Source organism: Mustela nivalis (genome assembly GCF_964662115.1).
Source record: "Mustela nivalis genome assembly, chromosome: 13".
Classification (NCBI taxonomy): domain Eukaryota; kingdom Metazoa; phylum Chordata; class Mammalia; order Carnivora; family Mustelidae; genus Mustela; species Mustela nivalis.
Window position 1 is genome coordinate 44,846,550 of NC_139032.1, and position 27,681 is coordinate 44,874,230.

Sequence of the window (27,681 nt, forward strand, 5' to 3'; positions counted from 1 at the left end):
CACTGAGATCATGACCTGAGCCGAAGGCAGCGGCCCAATCCACTGAGCCACCCAGGCGCCCCTAGAACATTTTCATCCCCCTAAAATGAGACCCTGTATTCATCAGCAGCTGTTCTCTGATGTCCCTTTCCACCCTCTAGCCCTAGGCAACTACTGATCTAATTTTGTCTCCATAGATGTGCCTCTTCAGGGCATTTCATATAAATGGAATCATACTACTTGTGGTCTTTTTTGTGTAGGTTCTTTCAGTTAACATGGTTACAAGACATCGATCTTGTACCTCGTATTAGTACCTCATTGCCCTTTTTTTTGGTAAGTTAATTTAAGTAATCTCTGCACCCATTGTGGAACTCAAACTCGTGATCCTGAGATCAAGAGTCAAATGCTCTTCTGACTGAACCATGCAGGCACACCTGTACTTCACTGCTTTTTATTGCTGGACAATATTCTGTTATATGCATATGGCACATTTTATGTGTCTTTCCAGTAGTTGGTGGACTTAGATTGTTTCCACTTTTTGGCTGTTATGAATAATGCTGTTAAATGTGTATTTGCATACCAGTATTTGTGCAGATGGATGTTTTCATTTCTCTTGGGTATATTTCTAGAAGTAGAATTGCTGAGTTATACAGAAACTCCATGCTTAACCCTTTGAGGAACCACTGGACTGTTTTCCAAAGCAGTGTTGCTTCCCACCAGCATTGTATAGAGATTCCAGTTTCTCTATACTCTCACCTTACCAGTGCTTGTAATTGTGTCTTTTGATTATAGCCTTCCCAGTGTATGAAGTGGTACGTATCTTATTGTGGTTTTGATTTGCAGTCCCCTAATGGCCAGGATGCCGAGTCTCTTTTCACGTGCTTTTGGCCATATCTTCTTTGGATAAATGCCTATTTAGATTTTTTGCCCACTTTAAAAATAAAAAAAGAAAAGGTCTTATTTTAATAATTTTAGTTTTACAGAAGAGTTTTTAAGGATAGTACCCACAGTTCCCATATATTCTTTGTCTGCCCTGTATCCATTTTTAAATTGCTATTTATCTTTTTATATTTATTGATAAGAGTTCTTTATATATTCTGGAAAGGATATTCTAATTATATGATTTGCAGATATTTTCTTGCATTTTATGGGTTGTCTTTCCACTTTCTTGATGGCATCACTTGTGGAACATAAGTTTTTTATTTTGATGAATCCAGTTTTTAATTTTTTTTTCTTTTTTTAATCACTTGTGCTTTGGTATCCTGTATAAGGCTTTGTCAAACCCAAGGTCACAAATTTTTATTCCTGTTTTTTTCCTAAGTTTTATAGTTCTATCTCTTACATTTAAGTGTTTGATCCATATCTGGTATGTAGTGTAAGGAAGGGATCCAACTTCTTTTTCTCTTGCATTCTTTTTGATTTATTTTTTTAAGATTTTATTTATTTATTTGATAGAGATCACAGTAGGTAGAGAGACAGGCAGAGAGAGGGGAGGGAAGCAGGCTCCTCGCCGAGCAGGGAGACTGATGTGAGGTTCGATCCCAGGACCCTGAGATCATGAACTGAGCTGAAGGCAGAGGCTTAACCCACTGAGCCCCCCAGGTGCCTCTTTCTCTTGCATTTGATATGCAGTTGTCCCAGCACCATTTGTTGAAAAGACTATTTTTTTACTATTGAATTTTCTTGGCAGTCTTGTTAAAATCAATTGACTATAAATGTATGGGTTTAATTCTGCACTGCCCATGCCATTTCATTGATCTAAATGTTTAACCTTGTGGCAGTAACACATGGTGCTGATGACTAGATTTGTAGTAAGTTTGAAATGGGGGGAGTGTGAATCCTCCAACTGTGTTCTTATTTTTCCAGATTAGGCAATCTGAGTCCCTTGCATCTGGGTATGAGCTTAGGCTCATGTTACCAATTTCTACACAAGAAAGCAGCCAGGATTTAGATGGGCATTTTGTTGACTCTGTAGATCTCTTCAGGAAATCTTGACATCTTACTAAATATTAGGTGTTTTTATCCATGACCATGGGATGACTTTTTATTTATTAGCTCATCTCTAATATCTTTAAACCATGTTTTATAGTTTCAGTCAAATAATTTTTATATATATTTATTTATTTTCAGTCAGAGGATTTTTAAAGATGAAGTTTTGACAGGAATTATGAAGGAAAATTTTGTGAAAACATCTGAATGCTTGATCTAGGAATCAATCTGAGGATGCTTATTGTGTGGTTTCATATGTTTTTTGTAAAAAGCAGTAAAAAAAAAATCAGGTTGTTGGATCTTATTTACTTTTCTTAAAATTATATTCCAGCTCTTGAAAAATAGTAAAGAGATCTATAATTCCCAAAGTAGTAATCTTACTTTTGGTTCATAATTAAGATTTGAGAAACCGTAGAAGAACCCCTCCCACCATTTTTTTGTTTGTTGAAAACCAGCTTTTAACTTGTATTTATTTATTTCTCCCCTCCCTGCCTTGCAGAGTTTTATATGAAGGGAAAGAAAGGCTTATTCCTGGATGTGAAGTGATCCAAGCCACACCCTATGGTCGCTGTGCCAATGTCAACAATAGTTCAACTACTTCACAAAGAATCTTTATCACTTATCGAAGGGCTCCTTTAATTCGACCCCAGAATTCCTTGGCTGTAACTGATATCTGTGTTATTGTAACCAGTAAAGGAGAAACCCCTCCTCATACTTTCTGCAAAGTTGACAAAAACTTAAATTGTGGAATGGTAAGAATATAGTTGTTTCATTTTTAGTTTTATATGTACTGGCTCCCACCCCGAAAAAAGGATAATTTTTGTACTCCTGTTTATTATTGGGTGTAGAATTTACTCTGCTTATATTTTTTGTGGTTTTTATTATTTTTAGGTCTGTAACTTTTATGATTCATAATAGTTTTGAAAATCCTTAGCTATCTGATTTTTAGAATAATTTCATTGAGAAAATAAATACTTAAAATCAGGGATTCAAAAAAATTTTTTTTGGTATGTGCTAATATTGCCTGTCTTACATCAGTACAGATGTTTTATTACCTTTTGTGTTTCACTGGTGTCTTCATGGACAACCACAGGGAGACTGGATAGGAACTTCCTATTTATTTATTTAAATTGTTGCAGTTTTACATTCTTGCTTTCCTAAGTTTTATAGTTCTATCTCTAGGTGGGCTCCACATGCAACATGGGGTTTTGAACTCACAACCCCAAGATCAAGAGTAATATGCTCTACCAAGCATGCTAGGCCCCCCACTCTCTACATGCTTATTATATATATATATATATATATATATATATTTTTTTTTTTTTTTTTTTAATTTGTCGGAGAGAGAGAGAGAGAGAGCGCATGAGCGGGCACAGGCAGACAGAGTGGCAGGCAGAGGCAGAGGGAAAAGCAGGCTCCTGGCCAAGCAAGGAACCAGATGTGGGACTCGAACCCAGGACAGTGGGATCATGACCTGATCCAGAGGCAGCTGCTTAACCAACTGAGCCACCCAGGCATCCCTACATAGTTATTTTTTTAAAGGGCTCTCATGAACAAGAACATGGAACATACACCTTTGATTTATAATTTTATGAGACTGAGGTTTACTGTTGGGTCAGATTTATTCTGAAAAATATCTTTAGATAAAACTATTATTAGTTTTAGTGGGATACAGGCAAAGATGACTGACTAATGTATCCTGGGTATTGGTCAAGACAGTTTGCCTCTGGAGGTAATGACTTCATAGTACCTCAGTTACCTTGATAATATTAGTCTGGGCTCCAGGGCCCACTCAGCTTTGTGCCATTTCTTTCAGAGTGTCTGATTACAGCATTCTAAACTTTTTGCAACTGTTTTATGTCAGTTTAATTTTGCAACAGTTTTTTTTTACTCCTTTCTTTTAATTCTCTGAATTTCATGTTTTGCTGTGTTCTGTAGTCTGTAGTCTTTAAAAAAAAAAAAAAGATTTATTCATTCATTTTAAAGAGCGAGAGTGTACAAGCATTCATGGGTCAGGAGGAGGGGCAAAAGGAGAGGGAGAGAGAGAATCTCAAGCACACTCCCCGCTGAGTATGGGGCCCAACATGGGGCTTGATCCCAGGACCCCAAGATCACAACCTTAACTGAAACCAAGAGTCAGGCACTCAACCAACTAAGCCTCCCTAAGCCTCCCAAGCACCCCTGTAGTCTGTTTGATAAACATGTTTTAAATAGATTTCACTGATAATCAGAACCTTTAGAAGATTTAAAAAAAAAATCAATTTAGGGGTGCCTGGGTGGCTCAGTGGATTAAAGCCTCTGCCATTGGCTCAGGTAATGATCTCAGGGTCCTGGGATCAAGCCCCACATCAGGCTTTCGGCTCAGCAGGGAGCCTCTTCCCCCTCTTTCTCTGCCTGCCTCTCTGCCTACTTGTGATCTCTCTCTCTGCCAAATAAATAAATAAAGTCTTTAAAAAAATCAATTTATTTACACTCTTTGTTCTTTTTTAAACATAATTTATGTTTTACAGTGGGGTTCCAGTGTATTTCTGTGTTATAAGAAGTCTGTGCCTGCTTCTAATGCAATAGCATATAAAGCTGGTGAGTAAATTTAAAAAATAATTGTTACTCTAGTTATTGTTGTACATTAACATTTGGTTAGTTCCCATAGTGTAGTGGTCATGTTCACCCAAGATTTTTATTTGGTTAAAAGAGACAGTGTATGCCCCCTTATGTGGTTTATGGGGTTGTTCAATTCATAAATTGAATTATCTATAATATTAGCATGTAAAGGCACAAGTTTCCTTAAATACATTACATACTACAAGATATATTAATATTATACCCTCCCCCAAATATGTTGTTAAATAGAAATTACCATCCCAGTAAGCATTGGTGAAATGAACAATCAGGCTTTTAGTCTACACCAATAGATTTAACAATTCAATGGAAAACTGCTTACTCTCTCTGACCTTTTTATTTTGGCAATCAGAAAGGTGTCAAACTGCATCTTTACTTCTTATATTTCCTTCTCTTATCTCTGTGTGTCTGATTTGAAACCTCATGTTACTTGCCATGAAAGGTGGACTTGCTTCCTTTTTCCTTTGTTGCAAAGAATCAGCTATATGGAGGAGAGGAGGGCCTGAGAAACTTTTCTGCCATGAAGTGTTTGAGAAATCTATCGCCACATTCTTACTGCACAGTAAAGTGTCAAGGGCTGTAAAGATTTAAGTGTGACCTCTTCATCCCACTGGTATGGTGGGATAGAAACTGAACATACAGGTATGCTCCAGTTGTAAATAGAAGAAATACTGGAAAACTTCCTTGTGAAAAGAAGCAGTGTCACTGACTTTTTGATCATGCACAGTTTGTTTTGCTTCAAGAAAGTCAGGCAATTCCATATCTGAAAAATCTTGATTGTCTTCTTAAAGACAATAAGTCAGACCATTTTAATTTATGGTATAAAAATAAAGGCAGCAAATAATAATTACAAATTTCAGTATCATTTTAAAATGTGATACTGTTTATCTTGCTGTGATATGTTGATTGTATGTGATTTCCTAAATTGTGTTTGTATGTGTATGTGTGTGTGGTGAGAGTGTAACTTAAAAAAGGAACACTTACTGAAATAAGCTTTGTGAAAGTATTCAGGTATTCGATAAAAGACGTATTTTAGAATATAGAGCTTTGCACACTGAATTTTGACTCAGAAATTTTCAGGAGTTTTAACTTAACAGGTGGTCTGCATATTAGAGACATCAGAGCTTTGTAGATACTTGATTGTGAAGGGGCTTTGTTAGCTTGCTCGAGGCCCCCCTCCTCCTGCTTCCTTGGTCTCACATACTCTACTCAGACAGAGGGTTTTGGTCTCATTTACTTTTCATGCTGAATACTTTCTACACTGCTGCTGTCCCAAGATGAGTAAGGGCTCTGATCATTTCTATTGCCTTGTCATGATTATGTAACACTTAACCCTTCCCTGAATTTTTTACTGAAATAGTTGGTGAATTTTCCTTACCACACTCTATAAGATGTTGTGGTATACAGAAGAAAATATATTAAAATTGATGGTCTTGTTGAATAGAGTTTTAACTTGTATATTTTGTACATTTTAACGTTACAATGAACGTACAATGAATGAAAAGTCCATGAGTTAAAAAAGAAAGGGTAAACTTGTTAATTAATTTAAGTTTCTGATATGGCAAGAGGAAAATTATTTTGAAATTTCACACATAAATATTTTCATGAAATTTGCTATTAAAATATCCTATTAATATGCATCACATATAATTTATGTGAAAGTAACTCTTGAAAAAAATTTAATACTGTCTCCTTTCTCCAAAAGGTTTAATTTTTAGATATCCAGAAGATGATTATGAGTCATTTCCGTTGTCAGAATCTGTACCTCTCTTCTGCCTTCCCATGGGAGCTACTATAGAATGTTGGGATCCTCAAACTAAATACCCACTTCCAGTTTTTTCAACTTTTGTCCTGACAGGTTCTTCTGCTGAAAAGGTATTTTTTTCCTCTTTTATTAAACCTATATTGTCCATGTTTTTATCCCATAAAATAATAAATATGTCAGTCTATTGAATGTTAGGATTATTTGGCCACAGTTTATTATGGGTTGAATTTGTACTACAGTGCCCAAGGTGAGAAGTCACCATGAAAATTGGCATCAGGAGGCAGCGACCTTTGGAGCTTCTGCAGAAGCAAATACAAAGTCTTCCTAGAGAGATAGCCCCTAAACCCAAGCCTCAAGATGGTATTATAGTAAAAGTTAGAAGACATAACTACCATAGGAAGAATCAGCAAGATACTATACAAAGCTGGATTAGACCCTGAATATATTGAATTGATATAATGATAATATTAAAGGTATAAATTAAATATATATTTGAAATGATTGAAGATTTTGAAACATCTGGGAAAAACAGAGTATTTTGTGAAATGAGTAGACAGGGAAGAGAATCAGACGTCTAGAAATGAAAAATATGGTCCTTAAAATTAGAGTCACTGAATGGTTTGAATAGCAGATAAGACATACGTGCAGGGAAAATAAATGAAGTGCAAGATAGATACCTCAGACGTGCCACCCCCCCTAAAAGCACATCTAAAAGAGTTTAAAAATGTAGAGGATAGAATCAGAAGGATCAGTGGATATTTAATGAATTCCAGAAGGAGAGATTACAAAAGGGAGAGAGAGCATTTTAAGGGATATTGATTGGTTGTTTTCCAGGGCTGATGAAAAATGGAATCTTTATTTGTTTATTCAATTTATTTATTTTAAAGATTTTTTTATTTGTTTGACAGAGAGAGTGAGAGAGGGAACCCAAGCGGGGGAGTGGGAGAGGGAAAAGCAGGCTGCCCACTGAGCAGGGAGCCCGATGGTGGGGCTCGATCCCAGAACCCTGGGATCATGACCTGAGCCAAAGGCAGGTGCTTAAGGACTGAGCCACCGAGGCACCCCTGAAAAATTGAATCTTTAGACTAAAGGTATACTTGTAAAACTTACAGCAGAAAGGTTGCTATTATAGTGAAACCATAGAACAGCAAAGAAAAAAAGCAACCAGAAAGAAGAGACATACTTATTTTTAAAGGGACAGCTATGAGATTGTTGGCTAATTTTTCAATGACAGCATTAAGGCTCAGAAGACAAATGATATACTAAAATGGAGGGAGTAAACAATAAGCAGTTTAATGGCATAGAGAAAGTACTACCAGACTTCACAGAAGATGGCAGAGTTGGGAGGATCCTGGCTTCACCTCATCCCGTGGATATATCTAGGTAACACTCACATCAGTGTAAATAACCCAGAAAACAACCTGCAAATGGGCAGAACAAACTCCACAACTAAATGTAGAGAAGAGGCCACATGAAAAAGGGTAGGAAGGGTGGAGAAGTGGTTGGGAGCTAAAGGGACATGCATGGACTTTCCAAGGGGGGAGAGGGACATCACCAGCCCCAAGAGGGGAGAGAAAACAGACCCTCACACTGAGAAGCCTGTGTGGGTAAGACGAATCTCTATAATATTTGGCTCCGAAAACTAGAGGGGCTGAATTTCGTAGGTTCTTAAAACCAGTGGGACTTAAAGCCTGAAAGTTTAAAAATCAGCAGACTAGGTTCTAGGACAGCAGGGTGAGTGACAGGAAACTGAGTCCTCACGCTTTTTTTTTTTTTTTTAAGATTTTTTAAAAAAATTATTTATTTGACAGAGATCACAAGTAGGCAGAGAGGCAGGCAGAGAGAAAGAGAGAAGGAAGCAGGCTCCCCGCTGAGCAGAGAGCCCGATGTGGGACTTGATCCCAGGATACCGGGATCATTATCCAAGCCAAAGGCGGAGGCTTTAACCCACTGAGCCACCCAGGCGCCCTGAGTCCTCACTCTTAAAGAGATAGCACAACAAACAGTCCACAGTTAGACAGCTCTGAAGCAGCAGTTTGCTAAATGCCTGGTCCCTAAAGGAGGGAGAGTTATTTTTCATGTCAGAGTGGGTTTTTAAGGGTAGGTTTCCCGAAGTGACTTCGACAGAGCAAAAGAGCTGGCAGGTGCTTTTTTTCCTGACCTCCCAGCATAAACACACAGCTACCAGTGGGAATCATTCACTATCTAAGTTGATTAGTGGCATCCCGCTTCTCCAGCCAGGCCTGCCTCAGCCCTAGTGCTGTGAGTCCTCTTCCCCAGAAGACCGGCACAAAGCTTGCCAACACCAAGTCTCAGGACTCTGCACTCTGTGGGGCTTCCGTCCTGGTGGTGATGGCTGGTCACCTCCTGTGGAGGATGCATGCACGTTGTTATGCTCTCTGCAGGTCAGCTCTAACTGGTTCTGGTCTTGGCAGCACTGGTACATCCTCTGTGGAAGAGGACCAGCACAAAACTAATAGGTACTGTGTGTGCCATCCCACTACTTTCAAGAGCAGGAGACTTAGGTGACTTTCCTAACTCACAGAAACAGACACAGAGTTAGACAAAATGAGGAGATAGGAATATGCCCCAAATGAAAGGACAGGACAAAACCAAAGCAAGAAATGTAAGTGAAACTGAGATGAGTAATAAGCCTGATGGAGAATTTAAACTAGTGATCATAAAGATACTTACTGAACTTGAGAAAAGAGTGGAGGGACATCAGTGAGACTGTTAAAAAAGATAAAAAAGAACCATTTGGAGATAAAGAACACCAATAATTGAAATGAAAAATACCTGGATAATGAGGGGCTCCTGGGTGGCTCAGTTGTTAAGCATCTGCCTTTGGCTGAGGTCCTTGTCCCGGGGTCTGGGATTGAGCCCCACATTGGGCTTGCTGCTCAGTGGGAAGCCTGCTTCTCCCTCACCCACTCCCCCTGCTTGTGTTCTCTCTCTCGCTGTGTCTCTTTCTGTCAAATAAATAAATCTTTAAGAAAAAAATAAGCTATTTGAAATAAATAGCAGACAAGAGGAAGCAGAAGAATGTAACAGTGACCTGGAGGACAGACTAATAGAAAGTATCAAGCTGAGCAGGTGAGAGAAAAAAATTATGCAAAATGAGAGTAGGCTTAGGGAACTCAATGACTCTAAAAGCATAATATGTTTCTCATTATAGGGATCTCGGGAGAAGAGAGAAAAGGGAGCAGAAAATTTATTTGACGAAGTAAAAGCTGAAAACTTCCCAAATCTGGGGAAGGGAACAGAAATCCCGATATAAGAGTCATTGAGAAGTCCCAATGAAATCATACTAAGGAGGTCCCCACTAAGACACTTAATAATTAAAATTTCAAAAAGTAGTGATAAAGAGAATTTTTAAAGCAGCAAGAGAGAAGACAGTTACATACAAGGGAAACTGCATAGGCTATGAGCAGATTTTTTTTAGCAGAAACTTTGCAAGCCAGAAGGAAGTGGCATGATGTATTCAAAGTGTTGATTGGGAAAAATCTGCAGACAAGAATACTCGATCTAGCAAGGTTATCATTCAGAATAGAAAGAGAGATAAAGAGTTTCTTAGACAAATAAAAGTTAAAGGAATTCATGAACACTAAACCAGTCCTATAAGAAATGTTAAATAGGACTCTTTGAGTGGGAAGGAAAGGCATAAATAAAAGTAAAAAAAGTAGGAAGCATAAAAACAGTAAACATAAGTGAAACATCTGTGAAAATCAGTCAAGGGACTCATAAAATAAAAGGATGTGTATGACACCATCTTTCTAAAACATGGGAAGAAGAGGAGTAAAGAATGGGTTTAAACTTAACCAACCATTAACTTAATATAGATTGCTATATGCACAAGGTCTTATATACAAACCTAATGGTAACCACAAATCATAATCCCGTAGTCGATATGCAAAACATAAAGAGAAAGGAATCCAAGTATATTACTAAAGAAAGCAAACCTACTGTAAGAGAAGGGAGCAAGGTAATAAAGGAACAGGGAAGACCTATAAAAACAACCACAAAACAAGTAACAAAATGGCAATAAATACTTACCTATCAATGATTACTTTGAATGTAAGTGGATTAAATGCTCCAGTCAAAGGGAAAAGGTATGACAGAATGGATAAAAAAAATAAGACTCATTTCAGAACTAAAGATACCTGCAGATTGAAAATAAAGGGGTGGAGAAGCATTTCGTATGCAAATGTCAAAAAGAATCAGGGGTAGCAGTACTTATGTTGGATAAAACAGACATTTTTTTAAAGATTTTATTTATTTATTTGATAGAGGGAGCACAAGCAGGGGAAGCGGGTGAGGGAGAAGCAGGCTGCCCCCAGAGCAGGGAGCATTACGTAGGGCTCAACTTCAGGGCACTGGGATCATGACCCGAGCTGAAGGAAGATGCTTAATGACTGAACCACCCAGGTACCCTGATAAAAAGGAAAGACTGTAATGAGACAAGGAAGGCACCACACACACACACACACACACACACACACACACATTGTTTTTTTGTTTTTTGTTTTTATTTTTTAAGAGGGAGAGGTAGAATCTTAAGCAGGCTCCACGCCCAGTGCAGATCCCTGTCTTAAACCCTGAGATCGTGACCTGGGCTGACATCAAGAGTCAGATGCTTACCCAACTAAGCCACCCAGGTGTCCCAAAGAGGGACACTCTTAAAGTGGACAGTCAAACAAGAAGTTAGAACAATTGTAAATACTTATGCACCCAGTGCAGGTGCAACACAGGTAAAACAGTTAATGACAACTATAAAGGAACTCATTGGTAATAATACGATAACAGTAATAATACAATAACAATGGTCAGATCATCCAAACAGAAAAAAAAAAAAACAAGGAAAACAATGGCTTTGAAAGAAACATGGACTAGATGGATTTAATAGATACATTAAGAACAGTTCATCTTAAAACAGTAGAATACATATTCTTTTCAAGAACACATGGAATATTCTCTAGAATAGATCACATTTTAGGCTACAAAACAAGTCTCAACAAAGTCAAAAAGATTGAAGTCACGCCAAACATCTTTTCTGACCACAACACAGTGAAACTAGAAATCAACCACAGGAAAAAAGCCTGGAAAGAACACAAATACATGGAGGTCAAATACCATGCTGCTAAACAATGAATGGGTCAACCAAGTAATCAAAGAAAAAGTCAGAAAATATATGGAGACAAATCAAAATGAAAATGCAATAGTACAAAATCTTTGGGATGCAGCAGAACTGGTTCAAAGAGGGAAGTTTAATAGCAATACAGACCTGCCTCAAGAAGCAAGAAAAATCTGGGATGCCTGGGTGGCTCAGTTGGTTAAGCAGCTGCCTTCGGCTCAGGTCATGATCCCCACGTCCTGGGATGGAGCCCCACATCGGCCTCCTTGCTTGGTAGGGAGTCTGCTTCTTCCTCTGCCTCTGCCTGCCATTTTGTCTGCCTGTGCTCTCTCTCTGATAAATAAATAAAATCTTAAAAAAAACAAGAAAAATCTCAAGCAACCTAACCTCATACCTAAAGGAGCTAGAGAAAGAAGAAAGAAACAAAATTCAATACCAAAAAAAGGAAGGAAATAATGAAGCAAAAGGAAGGAAATGATGAAGATTAGAGCAGAAATAAATGATTTAAGAATTTAAAAAAAAAAAAAACAGTAGTATATATCAATGAAACCGGAAGCTGATCCTTTGAAAAGATGAACAAAATTGATAAAACTTTAGCTGGATTCATTGATTTAAAAAAAAAAAGAACTCAATTACAGATTAAAGAAAAAACAGCTGACACCGTAGAAATACAAAGAATTTTAAGTGTGTAAGGGAATGTTATGAAATTATATGCCAACAGACTTACCAGTCTATAAAAACCTAGATAAATTCCTGGAAGCATAGAACCTCCCAAAGCTGAATCAGGAAGAAAGAGAAAATTTGAATGGAGCAGTTACTAGCAATGATACTGAATCGTAATAAAAAAACTCCCAACAAACAAAAGTCTAGGACCAATGAATGGTTTCACACATTCATTCTGCCAAACATTTAAAGAATTAATACCTATTCTTCTCAAAGTTTTCCAGAAAGTAAAAGAGGAAGTAAAATTTCCAAATTCATTCTATGAGGCCAGTACCAAAACCAGATAGACAATATAAAAAAAGAGAACTATAGGCCAGTATCTCTGATGAATATAGATGCAGAAATCCTCAACAAAATATTAACAAACTGAACCCAAGAATACATTAAAAAAATCATTTATCACAATCAAGTGGGATTTAGCCTGGGGATGCAAGGGTGGTTCAATATTTGCAAGTCAATCAATGCAATAAATCACATCGGTAAGAGTAAAGATAAAGATCATATGCTTATTTCAGTAGGAACAAAGTACAACCATCCATTCATGATAAAAACTCTGAACCAGGGCGCCTGGGTGGCTCAGTGGGTTAAGCCGCTGCCTTCGGCTCAGGTCATGATCCCAGGGTCCTGGGATCGAGTCCCGCATCGGGCTCTCTGCTCAGCAGGGAGCCTGCTTCCTCCTCTCTCTGCCTCCTCTCTCTGCCTGCTTCTCTGCCTACTTGTGATCTCTGTCTGCCCAATGAATAAATAAAATATTTTAAAAAAAAAAAAAAAACTCTGAACCAAAGTAGCTTTAGAGGGAACATACTTTAGCATAATAAAGGTCAAATATGAAAAACCCATGGTGAACATCATCCTAAATGGGGGAAAACTGAGAGCTTTTCCCCTGTCAGTAACGAGCAAGGATGTCCACTTTCACCACTTATTTAACATAGTATTGGAAGTCCTAGCTACAGCACTTGTACAACAAAAAGAAATGAAAGGGATCAGCAAGGAAGAAGTAAAGACTTTTTTTTTTAAGATTTATTTATTTACTTGACAGACAGATCACAAGTAGGCAGAGAGGCAGGCAGAAAGAGAGAGAAGGAAATAGGCTCCCTGTGGAGCGGAAAGCCCTATGTGGGGCTTGATCCCAGGACCCCGGGATCATGACCTGAGCTGAAGGCAGAGGCTTTAATCCACTGAGCCACACAGGCACCCCGAAGTAAAAGACTTTTATTATTTGCAGATGACATGATACTATATATACAATACCCTAAAGAGTCCACCAAAAAACTGCTAGAACTGATGATAGAATTCAGTAAAGTTGAAGGATATAAAATCATTGTGCAGAAATCTGTTGCATTTCTGTACACTAATAATGAAGCAGCAGAAAGAGAAATTTAAAAAGGCAGTCCCGTTTGCACCTGCACCAAAAATAATAAAATTCTTAGGAATAAGCATGATTGGTGGTGAAAGATTTATACTCTGAAATGTATAAGCGTTGATGAAAGGAATTGAAGATGATGCAAAGAACTGGAAAGATAGCCTATGCTCATGGATTAGAAGAAAAAAATACTGTTAAAATATCCTTACTACCCCAAATGGTCTACAGATTTAATGTAGCTCCTATCAGAATACCAATGGTATGTTTCAGAGAGCTAGAACAAACCAACCTCGATTTTGGATGGAACCACAAAAGACCCTGAATAGCCAAAAGAGTCTTGAAAAGGAAAAACAAAGGTGAAGACATCACAATTCCAGATTTCATGTTATAATAAAAAGTAGTAATCAGGGACGCCTGGGTGGCTCAGTTGGTTAAGCGGCTGCCTTCGGCTCAGGTCATGATCCCAGCGTCCTGGGACCGAGTCCCACATCGGGCTCCTTGCTCGGCAGGGAGCCTGCTTCTCCCTCTGCCTCTAGCCTGCCACTCTGTCTGCCTGTGCTTGTGCTCTGTATCTCTCTAACAAATAAATTAAAAAATCTTAAAAAAAAAAAAAGTAGTAATCAAAACAGTAAGGTACTGACACAAAAATAGACATATAAAACAATGGAACAGAATAGAAAGTCCAAAAATAAAACCCTCAATTCTATGTCAATTAGTTTTCAACAAAAGAGGCAAGAATATGCAATGGGAAAAAGCCTTTTCAACAAATGACATAGGGAAAACAGGACAAGTACATGCAAAAGAATGAAACTAGATTATTAACCATACACAAAAATAAACTGAAAATGGATTAAGGATCTAAATCTGAGACCTGAAACTGTAAAAATCCTAGAAGAGATTATAGGCAGTAATTTCTCTAACATAAGCCATGGCAGCTTCTTTCTAGATATGTCTCTTGAGGCAAGGGAAACAAAAGCAAAAATAAGCTATTGGAATTACATCAAAGTGAAAATCTTCAGCGCAGCAAAGGAAACAGGCAACAGAGCTAAGAGACAGCCTACTGAATGTGTGAAGATATTTTGCAAGTGAAGTATCTGATAAAGGGTTAGTATCCAAAATATACAAAGAACCTGTACAACTCAACAGCAAAAATCCCTATAATAAACCAATTTAAAAATAGGCAGAAGACATGAAAAGACATTTCTCCAAAGAAGATATACAGATGGCCAACAGGCACATAAAAAAAGATTTTCAATGTCACTCATCATCAGGGAAATGCAAATCAAAACCACAATAAAATAATCACCTCATACCTGTCAGAAGGGGTAAAATCAACCCAAGAAACAACAGGTGTTGGTGAGCAAGTGGAAAAGAGGGAATCCTTGTCCACTGTTGGTGGGAATGCAAACTGGTATAGTGAGTGTGTAAGATAGTATGGAGGTTTCTTAGAAAATTAAAAATACAAGAGATATGTGCATCCCTATGTTTATTGTAACAGTATTTAAATTATTGAAGCAGTCCAGGTGTCTATTGATGGATAAAGAAGAAGTGGTATGTATATACAATAGAATATTGTTCAGCCAGAAAAGAATGAAGTCCTGCCATTTGCAACATTGTGGCATAATGCTAAATGAAACCAAGAGAAAGACAAATAAAATATGATTTCACTCATATTTGGAATTTAAGAAACAAAACAAGTAAATGAACGAAGGGGAAAAAAGAGATAAGCCAAAAAACTAGACTCTTACCTATAGAGAACAAGCTGATGGTTACCAGAGGGGAGGAAGGTGAGAGGATTGTTGAAATAGGTAAAGGAACTGAAGGGTACACTTTTATCTTGATAAGCAACTGAGTGATACATGGAACTGCTCAATTACTGTATTGTACACTTGAAACTAATGTAACGCTATATGTAAACTGGGATTAAAAAAAAAACACTAGATTTAGAAGAAAAGATGAGGGGCACCTGGGTGGCTTAGTTGGTTTGGGTGGCTGTCTTTGGCTTGGGTGGTGATCCTAGGGTCCTGGGATGGAGCCCTGCATTGGGCTTTCTGCTCAGTAGGGAGCCTGCTTCTCCCCACCCTCGCCCCTTGTGTGTATGTGTGCACACTCTCTGTCAAATATGTAAAAATAAAATCTTAAAACAGAAAAAAGATGAATAGTAGAACCCCACTGGAATAAAAAACAATCTGTTTATTTAGAGATACCAGGGTTTCCTGGGTAGCAGCTCAATTAAGCATTTGATTTCAGCTCAGGTTGTGATCTCAGGGTCCGTGAATTTACTTGTCCCTTTGCCCCTTCCTGGCTTGTGCATGTACTCTCTCATGCTCTCTCTCAAATAAATTCTTTAAAAAAGAGAGAGAGAGATACCCTTAAGATGATGAAAAAGCAGACCACAGGAACACCTGGGTGACTTGGTTAAGTGTCTGCCTTCAGCCCAGGTCATGATCCCAGGGTCCTGGAATCGAGCCCCGCATCAGGTTCCTTGCTCAGCAGGGAGTCTGCTTCTCCCTCTGCATATTTCTCTTTTCTCTCTGCAGATAAAAGTAAAAATCTTCAAAAAAAAAAAAAAAGCAGGCCACAGGGTGGGAGAAAATAATGCAATATCTATGTGTACACACACACACACACACACACACACACACACACGGTGTCTTGTGTCCAGAGTATTAAAGAACTTACACATTACCAGCAAGAAAAAGAAACAACTCTGTGCCCCGGCAGTTACATTCTTGAGCATATCCTGAGGGAAAAGACTGTATATATTTTCCAAAAGACATGTATATGCTTTATTTGTAATAGTAATTGAACAAAAAGCATAAAGCGGTAATAATGACAAATTAATAATTTAAAATAAGAAAGATGGTGAAATTATTTTAAGATATAAAAATTAAAACTATGAATTTACTAGAAATTTAAAAATTAAAAGCTCTCTTATGAAATTTGATAAAATAGTTTATTGAAAAGTATAACCAGTGTTGACTCTTATGGATCAAGTAAAACACATCCTTGGCCTCATTCTACAGGGTATAAGTTTAAAACCTCCATATTAATGATAATGAAGGTTAAGTGTCCAGCATAATGTCTGGAACATAAGTAAAATGTCAATGAAGGCCAATACTATATTAACTGGTTGCTTACAGCTAAGTTAAGTCTTTAGCTAAGAGTTATTTATAGTTCTCTCATTTAAAACAATAACTAGCGGACGAGGTGGCCGAGTGGTTAAGGCGATGGACTGCTAAAACAATAACTATACATAAAAATTTTAAGATCTTCAAACACTTAAGAATTACTAAATTTACTTTGGTAGAGACCAACAAAGCCTCATTGAGATGCTTTTGTCATAATGTTAAAAATCTCTTGAGAGCGGGGCGCCTGGGTGGCTCAGTGGGTTAAAGCCTCTGCCTTCAGCTCAGGTCATGATCCCAGGGGTCCTGGGATCGAGCCCCGCATCGGGCTCTCTGCTCTGCGGGAGCCTGCTTCCTCCTCTCTCTCTCTCTCTCTGCCTGCCTCTCTGCCTACTTGTGGTCTCTGTCTGTCAAATAAGTAAATAAAATCTTAAAAAAAAAAAAATCTCTTGAGAGGGGCACCTAGGTGACTCAGTTGTTAAACGTCTGCCTTTAGCTTGGGTCATGGTCCTGGCAGCCTGGGATTGAGCCCCATATTGGGTTCCCTGCTCTGCGGGGAGTCTGTGTCTCCCTCTGCCTCTCCCCTTGCTTGTGTTCCCTCCCTTGCTGTGTCTCTCTCTGTCATTAATAAATCTTTAAAAAAAAAACAAACCTCAAGATCGTTGAAATAATTGTATCTAGGAGCGTTGTATTTGTAAAGGGTTAATGTGATAAAAGCACACGTGTTTTTGTGCATATATATATATAGTGTGTGCATATATACGTGTGTGTATATGTGTGTATATTTATCTGTCTTTCTAGATAGATAGACTAAGTAGTTCTAAGATTTATAAAAGAGAGGTATCCTTATTTGTCTCCAGAACTTTTTGATTACCTTAAACAGGAACTTCCCCTACCCCTGCCCCTGGTTCCTGGCAGTCTCTCTTTTACTTTATATGAGTTTGCCTATTTTAGGTAGCTCATATAAGTGGAATAAGTCCTTTTGTGTCTGGCTTATTTCACTTAGTATAGTGTCCCCAAGGTTTATCCATGTTGCAGTATCTATCAGAACTTAAGTCCCTTTTAAGGATGAATAACATTTCATCACATGTATATACCACATTTTGTTTATCCTTCATCTGATGGACTTTGGGGTGGTTTTCATCATTTGTCTATTGTAACTAATGCTGCTGTGAATACTGGTGTACAAGTGTCTTAGTCCCTGCTTTCAATTCTTTTGGACGTATTCTTACTAGTGGAATTGCTGGATCATATGGTAATTATTTTTTTTTTTTAATTTTGGAGAAGCTGCCAAACTGTTTTGCACGGCAACTGTGCCATTTTATGTTCCCACCAGCAGCATTTGAGATTTTTTCTTATCATCTCTGTCATATCTACTCTAAGTTAGTGGTTCTGTTGTAATGAGAGATAAACAAATTTTTAAAAACAAACTCGAGTCTTATAATGGAATTCTGTTGCTTTGTAGGTCTATGGAGCTGCCATCCAGTTTTATGAACCTTATTCTCGGGAACTTCTGACGGAGAAACAGCTTATGCAGCTGGGCTTGTTGACCCCTGTGGAGAGAAAAGCGGTCTCCAAATCCATCAATTCAAACAAATGCATTTGTTTACTCTCACACTGGCCTTTTTTTGAAGCTTTTAGAAAATTTCTCATGTTTATCTACAAACTTTCTGTGTCTGGACCACACCCTCTTCCTATTGAAAAGTAGGTATAATGATTAGAAAGATGTCTGGTGGGAAAATGGGTTGTATATGTATACATTTCATTGTTTACCCGACTTTAAGCAGAAAAGTTTAAAGGGAAGAAAAATCACAGTCACCTTACTGTTTTACTTGTTCCCTTCCTCACCTGAATCATGGGTTTTAAAATTGAGGAGTGGTAGTTAGGATGATCAAATAATAATCTTTTGGAAATTCAGCTGAAGAAGGAACTTGTTATACAGTGTGTGTGTCCTTCCTATTCATTCTCTTGGTAACCAAGAGAAACGTAGCTATTACACACATAAACACCTGAATCATGCAAGTAGACATTCCTGGTTCTAACTATAAAGCATCTCTAAACTGATGTAGAAATTAATAAGGGTGAGTTAATTGATGCTAAAAGTGAGGTTTGAGTTTTAGCATTGAGAGATCCTAATGTTCATTCTGTTTGTAATTCCCTTTGTCATGGAAATCTTCTGTAAGCAAGAAAAATATATGTGGAGCTGCTGCCTTTAATTTTTTTGTTTTTTTTTTCTATTTTAAAATTTAAGTTCAGTTAACATAAAGTGTATTGTTAGTTTCTGAGGTAGAGTTGAGTGATTCATTAGTCTTATAATACCCAGTGCTCACTGCATCACAAGTCCTCCTTAATGTCCCTAGTCATTCCATCCCCTAACCCCCTCCCCTCCAACAACCCTTAGTTGTGATTAAGAGTCTCTTTTGATTTGTTTCCCCTCTCTGATTTCCTCTTGTTTTATTTTTCCCTCTATTCCCCCATGATCCTCTGGCTTAGTTGGTGGAGCATCTGACTTTTGATCTTGGGGTCATGGGTTTAAGCCCCCATGTTGGGTGCAGAGCTTACTTTAAAAAAAAACATGTTTTCATGGGGCGCCTGGGTGGCTCAGTGGTTTGGGCTGCTGCCTTTGGCTCGGGTCATGATCTCAGGGTCCTGGAATCGAGCCCCGCATCGGGCTCCCTGCTCCACAGGAAGCCTGCTTCCCTCTCTCTCTCTCTCTCTGCCTGCCTCTCTGCCTACTTGTGATCTCTGTCTGTCAAATAAATAAATAAAATTAAAAAAAAAAAACCATGTTTTCTGACTTCACTGATTTTTGTTTATTATAATTAATGATTTATTTATCCTCCAGACAAACAAGGTGTCAAGAGCTTTATGGAAATACAGTATGCATAAACAGATTTTTCATACAGTTTCAGAAATTTCACATTATAGGAGAAAGAATGTCAGCAAATCATACTAGTTAGTGGAAAGGGAGGGGCAGTTATTTGACTTTCATGTTGTGCTTTTGGGATGCCTTATTAGTAGTTCATAGTTCTAGATTAAACTTTGAGCTTTCAAATTAGCTTAAAATTGTTTGAAGTAAAACTTAATGTTAGGGACAAATTAGCAGTCTTTTGAAAAATTAAGGTTCTATGAATAGTTTGAGGAAATAAAATCAGTATATGTGATCAATATTTTTTTCTCAGATGAAATAATATTTTGCATGTTAGTGGCTCTTGAGAGCTCAAAACTTTGGGGAAACTTAAGAAGCATTCTTTGTAGGTGGAGAAATAGGGTAAGTGGTCTGCTCAGAGTTATGAGAAAATAACTATTGATTGAATTAATATTTAATTAATTATTTGGATTATAGTTTTTTTATTTAACAGAGAGGCAGTGAGAGTGGGAACACAAACCAGGGAGAGGAAGAGGGAGAAGCAGGCTTCACACTGAGCAGGGAGCCTGAAGCAGGGTCGATTCCAGAACCCTCGGATCATGGACCTGAGCCAAAGGCAGATGCTTATTAACTGGACCACTCAGGCACCACTAATTACTGGAATTAAATTCAGTATTAGTTTTAATTTATTGTAGTACAGTTAGTTGCTCCTCATACCAGCACTCGTAACCAGACAATAAAAATTAGCTTCTTTCATGAAAACTATATTTGTCTTACTTTTATTTTCCTGACAGTATTAGGGTATATTAATAAAGACTTTTAATCAGGAAATACATTGTGCATTTCAGAAGTTTAGTGGGATGAATACATTTATCTATGCTAGATAAATTTAAAATAAACTTTAGGTAAGTGGTTTTGCCAGATCTGGAATGATATAAATGAATGAATGAATGAATGAATGAAATATTTGTTGAGAACAGTGAAACATTTTAGAAAAGTAATTATGATCTGTATTTTAATTTTTTTTCTAGGCACATTTCACACTTCATGCAAAACATCCCTTTTCCCTCACCACAAAGACCAAGAATCCTCGTACAGGTAATCCAAACCAAATGTGTTTGAGGGAAGCTCTGCATATCTTCACTCTAGTCATTGCATAGTGGATTCTGTGGCCCTTTGAGTTTGAGGTGGAGCAATATGTGTTCATAAAGTCTTTGAATTTCTTATATTTTACCTTTTATTTGGGTGTACAGAATTGGAAGAAATATAGTCTTTGATTTATGACATTATCATCTTTGGTCTGTGCGTGGCTTTTATGTAGCTGATTTTAGTAATGTAAAACCCAGAATTGTGTTATGGGCATGTTTTTAAGTCAGAGCAGCTAATAAATATGAAATGATATGCGGTTGGAGGGAAAAAGTGAAATAATCTATAATAGTAGTCTTCAAACATTTATGTGTTAAAGGACCAGTTTCTTTTTATTTCCAATCAGTAGCAGATGTATATAAGTTTACAGCTTGTGAAATGTGCACCTTAGCATGTGAGCAGTGTAGACATGAACATGTCTGTACCCTGTCCAAAGAGAGGGGCCCTCTCATCACGTACTTGGGGGTGGGAGCAGTGTTGCCATTAGAGTTCCTGAGTGGCTTGCTCTCCAGTTATATGCAATCATTTCCTGGACCAATAACAGTTTGCAGACTGGTGCTTTGAGTGGTACTGATCTATAGAGGCAAGCTGTTTAAAAATTGTTTTCTAAGATGTTATCAACATTATATGTAATATGGTGGCATTAAGGCAAATGTTGTTAATCTTGAATGTACTTCAGTTCAGTTATGTACTTCAGCAGATTTTAATGTATAGTAATCAATTGCCAAATGCCTACCAGTCTATAGAGTAAATAAACTTGAAGCTGTTAAAAAGCAGTTATTTCATAATTTTAAAATAACTGTCTTAAACAGTTAACTAAATCAAAATTAAGTTGAATTAACAATTTAATTTAAAAGAACTAATATAATACCTTTGAGTAAATACAGCTATCATTTTATATCTTAGTATATTTCTAAAACTATGTCAGTCTGCATATTAAACTACTTTCAGTGTTACCCTTGATATAAATACTTAGGTTTCAAAACTGGGTTGATTAATTCATCTTTTTTTTTTTTTTTTGAAGCTTTCAGTCCATGATGCGTTAATATTATCACAGCCAGTTTCTACACCTTTACCACTAAGGTAATCAGTAGTATCTAAAATGATATATCCATTCACTTGGGAGAAGAATGCTTTAAAATATTTTTAAGAGCTATAATAATAAAGTTAAGTATTATTTTTACATAAGCGTAGCCTTAATGTGTCTGTCTGTGATAGCTAGATGGGTGGTGGCCATCCACCCTTTAAAGATGAAGTACTTGGGTGCCTGGGTGGCTCAGTGGGTTAAGCCTCTGCCTTCCGCTCAGGTCATGATCTCAGGGTCCTGAGATCGAGTCCCTCATCGGGCTCTCTGCTTAGTGGGGAGCCTGCTTCCCTCTCTCTCTCTCTGCCTGCCTCTCTGTCTACTTGTGATCTCTCTCTGTCAAATAAATAAATAAAATCTTTAAAAAAAAAATGAAGTATTTACGAGTGTTGCAAGATTGGGTGTAGGGAATACCTCCCTTTTCGTTTCCTCTCCCCTCCTCCTATCCAGTTCATAGCTAAATATTCAGAGTAAACTGATTTTAACCTCCCCAAATATCTCAGATCTGTTCATCTGCATCACTAGTACAGGGTGGCATGATCTCTTGCCTGGACAGCTTTGTTACTAACATTTTAGCTGGTACTCCTCTTCTTTCATTTCTTTGTCCACACTGCATTCAGGTGTCCTTTTGAAAATGCAAAAAAATTGTGTTGTTTCTATTTTGACATAATCTCTTGCCCCTTTCTTACTGTGCTTTAGTAATAGAAAGTGTATTTCAATTTCCTGGAAATGATGGTAGCTTTTCTTGTTTCACTGCCTCTGCATATGTTGGCTTCTCCCTAAATTCCATTCTTTGAGCTCAACTCAAATGCTTCTTGGGGAAAATCTTCCCTCATAAACTCCTCTTTGTTACGAAAAGATGAGTTTGAATCATTCTGTTATATTATTTCATTACATTTACTACTTCTCAGTGATAACTAAATCAGGACTTGAAATTAGCACTAGATTCTCAATCATAATATTTAGGAAATAATTTAATAAGCAAATCTTAACATGTTTTGGCAAAGTAGTTTACAATCATCTTTTTCTCTTTTCTCTTAGTGGAGCCAACTTTAGCACCTTGTTAATGAATCTGGGTCCTGAGAATTGTGCGACCCTGCTGCTCTTTGTTTTACTTGAGAGTAAGATTCTGCTGCATTCTCTCAGGCCAGCTGTGTTGACTGGAGTAGCAGAAGCTGTCGTAGCCGTAAGTATAGAATTTTCTTTATAGTACTGAGTAACTGACAGAGTATTTACTCTAAAGGGAAATTTCCTTCAATGAAAGCAACTTTGAAATTGCCAGGTAACGTTTAACGTAAATATAATAGAAGTGGCAAAGGGAAATAGTAAGTATAAAGAAGAAAAAAAATGATTTCTATATGAGAGAAAATTTCAGTTTCTGATTTTTCGTATGTTAGAGTACTTCAGAGAATCTATACGATTTTATAACAAAAACTCATGAATAAAGATTTCTATTTTAAATAAGAGGCTCTGGCCAGTTTCATTTGCCCTGAAATTATACATATGAATTATATACTACTCCCTGTTTTAACTTTTAATCAGATTAATTGTGAGCCTGTAACATTCTATTTTTATTTTTATTTTTTAACTATTTTATTTATTTACTTGACAGAGATCACAAGTAGGCAGAGAGGCAGGCAGAGAGACAGGGGGAAGCAGGCTCCCTGACAAGCAGAGAGCCTGATGCGAGGCTCGATCCCAGGACCCTGGGATCATGACCCGAGCTGAAGGCAGAGGCTTTAACCCACTGAGCCACCCAGGTGCCCCGAGCCTGTAACATTCTAAATGATTGTGAAATAGGATAATGTACAAATGCTTAGCTCTTATGTAAAATGTAGATAAAATTAAATCAAGTCTTCCTCTGTTTTTTGATGATTTCCCATTGGAATTAGGTGTCTGATCATGTAGGGCTTTATAGATCATTGTATAGAATTTTGGATGTTCCATTTCTCCAACTTTATTTTTCATTATATGTTTAATTTAAAATAGCTGACTCTCCTGTCTTCCCTTCCCCATTTTAAGAATGTAACTCTTATGGAAATAAAGACCTATCTCTTTATTATCCTTGTGTCCTCAGCTCTAATCACAGCTTCATAGCATGGAGTAAGTGAGCACTCAATAAATACCTGTTAAATCAACAACTGGGGTATGTTTCCACGATCTTAATTTGGTCGGGGAAATGCTACTATGAGTAAAAACTGAAGTAACCAATGTGTGAGATAGTTTATGGGGAGCAGAGATCTTTGTTGTGTATTAATTTTTCAAACTTCCGCAGTTGCATTTGAAAGCGAATGCCATTAGAATGTGCATTTGTTAATGAATTGAAGAGTTTTAGAAAGTTTCCACTCCTTCCTGTAAAACATCAGTATTTACCTATGTTCGTTGGGCAGAATCTTTGTGGCCCAGTCTCTCGATTTCAGCAATACAGTGCAAGAGCAGGTGGAACAATTGTACTATATAATGGGAAATCCATGTAAAATGCAAGATTGCATGAAATTTGTGTAACCAATGTTGGAGAACTTCTGAAATGCATGCAAAACCATTGATAAATGAGGATTTGGCAATTGTTGGAGAACTTGCCTGAATTGCATGCAAAACCTTTGATAAAGGAAGATTGGCAATTTACCATTTAAAGAAGAAAAAATGGAAAGGAATGATGACAGGATAAATTCTTCAGAAGGAGAATGATTTGAGTATCAAAGAACACCAGGATTAATGGAGGCCCATAACAAACATTGATGGAATCAAAGGGTAGTTTTGTAAAAAGGACCCTATTTTTGATTGAGCAGTAAAAGTCAAAGGGTGCCACATTTTCCTGTTTGTTTTGTTTTTAAAATTTTTTACATAGTTGCAGGTGTAATGTACCTTTTGTTGAATGGAAGATAGTTTTCACTGTAGGTATCTGAAGTCCTTGCAACGTCCTGTGGGAGTGGCTCTGTCTGCCTGCCTGTCCTCTGATGATTCCTGCTATTCTGTTGCCTTGTTCTGCTCTGCTCCAGCACACAAGCTTCTCCTGAAGCATATTAGGCAGGCCCCACACCGTAAGGCCTTTGCTGTAGCTGTTCCTTCTCTCAAAAGCACTCTTCTCCTAGATACCTCCTTCAGGTTTAGGCTCAGTTGTCACTTTCTTAATGAAGTCTGCCTGTTTTGCCTATTTAATAATATAGCCTGCTCTCCTGTTTCCTATTCTGAACTCTCATCTCCTTCGCTTGGCTTTCCTTTTTCTTTTTCCATAGCACTTAGTGCTTCATGATAGGATGTATGTATTATTGTGTACTCTGTTAATTTTCCTCCTCTTTCTGCTAGACCGGGTGGTGGTAAACTGTGGCCCAGTGGTCAAATCCTGCTTGCCATCCGTTTTTGTATATAAAGTTTTACTGGAACATAGGCCATTTATTTACATACTGCCTATGAGTGCTTTCATTAATGGAGACAAAGTTAAATATTTGTGAGAGACAGTATGGCTCAGAAGGCCTAAAATATTTTCTGTCTTTCTTTTACATAAAACTTTGCTGACTTTTGCTAAACTATAAACCTCAGGAGGGCAGCGATCTTTATTTTATTCACTGTTATAGCCCCATCTAGAACAGTGCTTGGCTCATACTAAGTGCTGAAATATTTGCTAAGTAAATAAATGAAGACAAAATCCCATCCCAAAGAAATGTTTGGAAAGCTGGCAGATGTAATAAATGCTATAGGCATTTCTTTGGGGTGAGTGATGATGAATAAAGTATAACAAGTATTTTTTATAGTAGAGGAAAAATTTTATTGGTGATTAGAATTTTCATATTAGCTGATAATTAAAATTATAGTCTGTTTTTTAATTTATCAGAACTTGTCTTTTTTGTTTTAAAAGCACATGACACAAGGTAGAGCTTTGTAAAGATTCTTGAGGTATGTTTTGTATTGACTAGTATTTTTTAAGATGCCACGCTTCATTGAAGTTGGATCATTTTGTGTTTATTTGAACAGTTAGGAAATTTTTTACTGAAATTTTCAGTTGACTATTAATATTTTTAAGAGAATCATTTTAATTTTTTTCAGCCCTTGGAATTCTTAGTTGGATTTTAGTCAAAGGTTATTTTGAGAATTAATAGAGGGATGAAATGCATAAGAGTTAAAGATCATGAGTTTGTTTTATAATTTTGGGGGGCAGTGCTCTCTCTCTCTGCTGTGACTTTTTCCAAAAATGTAGCTGTGGGTTTTATATGGCGTTAGAAGAATTAACATGCAAAGAACTGTTAGTGTTTTTATTGTGCTTGTGATAATTGTCATGCTTGAAGATTTCATAGTATTGCTTAGTATGTTTTATAGTCCTTTAGCTTTTGGAATGAAGTGGAAGGTAAAAGCAGCTACACTTCCCTGCTTTTTTAATGGTCCCTTTTAAGTAATATTAGTTAATTACATACTTTATGTTGCAGATTTCAAATTTGGTTAATTTTTTAATTTTTAATTTTTCCCAGATGATCTTTCCATTTCAGTGGCAATGCCCATATATTCCCCTTTGTCCTCTTTCTCTGGCGGCAGTCCTTAGTGCACCTTTACCATTTATAGTTGGAGTTGACTCGAGGTATTTTGATCTTCATGACCCACCACAAGATGTTGTTTGCATTGACTTGGATACAAACATGTTGTATATGTAAGTTGATTCTTTTTATATTATCTCCCATTTATATTTTCTCCCATCTGTGGTTTACAGTTCATTGAAAGCATCTAGAAATATGCTATTTTTGACATTTTTAGTAAGTTTTCATCTTTAATACAGTAATTCTCAATGAGGGCAGCTATCAGAATTCTGGAAAGTTTGGGAAAGAACATGTTAAACATTAGTTTATATTTTAATAATAATGTTGGCAGTTGGCAGAAAATATTTATATTTGTCTAAAGAGAATATGGATTTGAAAAAGAAGGTTAAATACTGCTTTCAGAGCTCAAGAGAAGATATGCTTTCTAAGTATAATTCAAAATCCATTTATTTATTTATTTATTTTTTTAAAGATTTTATTTATTTATTTGACAGACAGAAGTCTCAAGTAGGCAGAGAAGCAGGCAGAGAGAGAGAGAAGAGGAAGCAGGTTCTCTGCCGAGCAGAGAGCCTGACGTGGGGCTCGATCCCAGGATCCTGGGATCATGACCTGAGCTGAAGGCAGAGGCTTTAACCCACTGAGCCACCCAGGTGCCCCTCAAAATCCATTTATAAGCTATGAAAAAATGAGTTCATCTGTTTAAATTTAGTTAGAATATAGGGTGATATTATGCCATTTCCTTACTTGTCAAGATTTGAATTTTTTAGGGCTGTTTTATTGCAGAGTAATTTTACTTTATTTTATTTATTTATTTTTTTAAAGATTTTACTTATTTATTTGACAGAGAGAGATCACAAGTAGGCATAGAGGCAGGCAGAGAGAGAGAGAGGAGGAAGCAGGCTCCCAGCCGAGCAGAGAGCCGGATGCGGGACTCGATCCCAGGACCCTGAGATCATGACCTGAGCCGAAGGCAGCGGCTTAACCCACTGAGCCACCCAGGCGCCACAATTGCAGAGTAATTTTAAAAAAGATTTCAGTTATTTATTAGAGAGAGAGAGAGAGAGCATGAGTGAGGAGAAGGATGGGAGGAGCAGAAGACAGGGAACTGGATGTGGGGCTTGACCCCAGAACCCTGGGATCATGACCTGAACCAAAGGCAGATGCTTAGTTGACTGAGCTACCCAGGTGCCCCTTATTGCAGAGAAATTTTTATTAAAAATCAGTCACACTTTGTATTTACTGGAGGTGATAAAATGTATAGCAGTGGTATAACTGAGGATTCAGAGACAAGAGTATGACATTAATAAAAGCAGCTCTGGGTCAGTGCTCAAGAGCCAATCTCTTCCTGCCCACCCCCCA

The 27,681-nt window shown here is 37.4% G+C and overlaps 1 protein-coding gene and 2 long non-coding RNA genes across 5 annotated transcripts in view; 2 read left to right on the forward strand and 1 right to left on the reverse strand.

Annotated features, from left to right (window-relative positions):
* The window catches only part of LOC309846456, a 644,888-nt gene that overhangs the window by 116,239 nt on the left and 500,968 nt on the right, over nucleotides 1–27,681 (reverse strand). The gene's annotated exons all lie outside the window — the stretch shown is intronic.
* Nucleotides 1–27,681, forward strand: part of DENND4C (DENN domain containing 4C) — a 143,905-nt gene that overhangs the window by 46,991 nt on the left and 69,233 nt on the right. For all 3 annotated transcript variants that reach the window (XM_082695351.1, XM_082695350.1, XM_082695352.1), the window contains exons 3-10: nucleotides 2,468–2,720; nucleotides 4,479–4,548; nucleotides 6,293–6,462; nucleotides 18,163–18,401; nucleotides 20,598–20,664; nucleotides 21,737–21,795; nucleotides 22,838–22,982; nucleotides 26,260–26,435. In XM_082695351.1, coding sequence (XP_082551477.1) covers nucleotides 2,468–2,720; nucleotides 4,479–4,548; nucleotides 6,293–6,462; nucleotides 18,163–18,401; nucleotides 20,598–20,664; nucleotides 21,737–21,795; nucleotides 22,838–22,982; nucleotides 26,260–26,435 — 1,179 coding nt within the window. The remainder of the gene's footprint in view (nucleotides 1–2,467; nucleotides 2,721–4,478; nucleotides 4,549–6,292; nucleotides 6,463–18,162; nucleotides 18,402–20,597; nucleotides 20,665–21,736; nucleotides 21,796–22,837; nucleotides 22,983–26,259; nucleotides 26,436–27,681) is intronic.
* On the forward strand, nucleotides 12,992–15,276 carry LOC309847021. The gene is made up of 2 exons (XR_014302266.1): nucleotides 12,992–13,969; nucleotides 14,187–15,276. It is a non-coding gene; the product is annotated as an uncharacterized lncRNA (long non-coding RNA).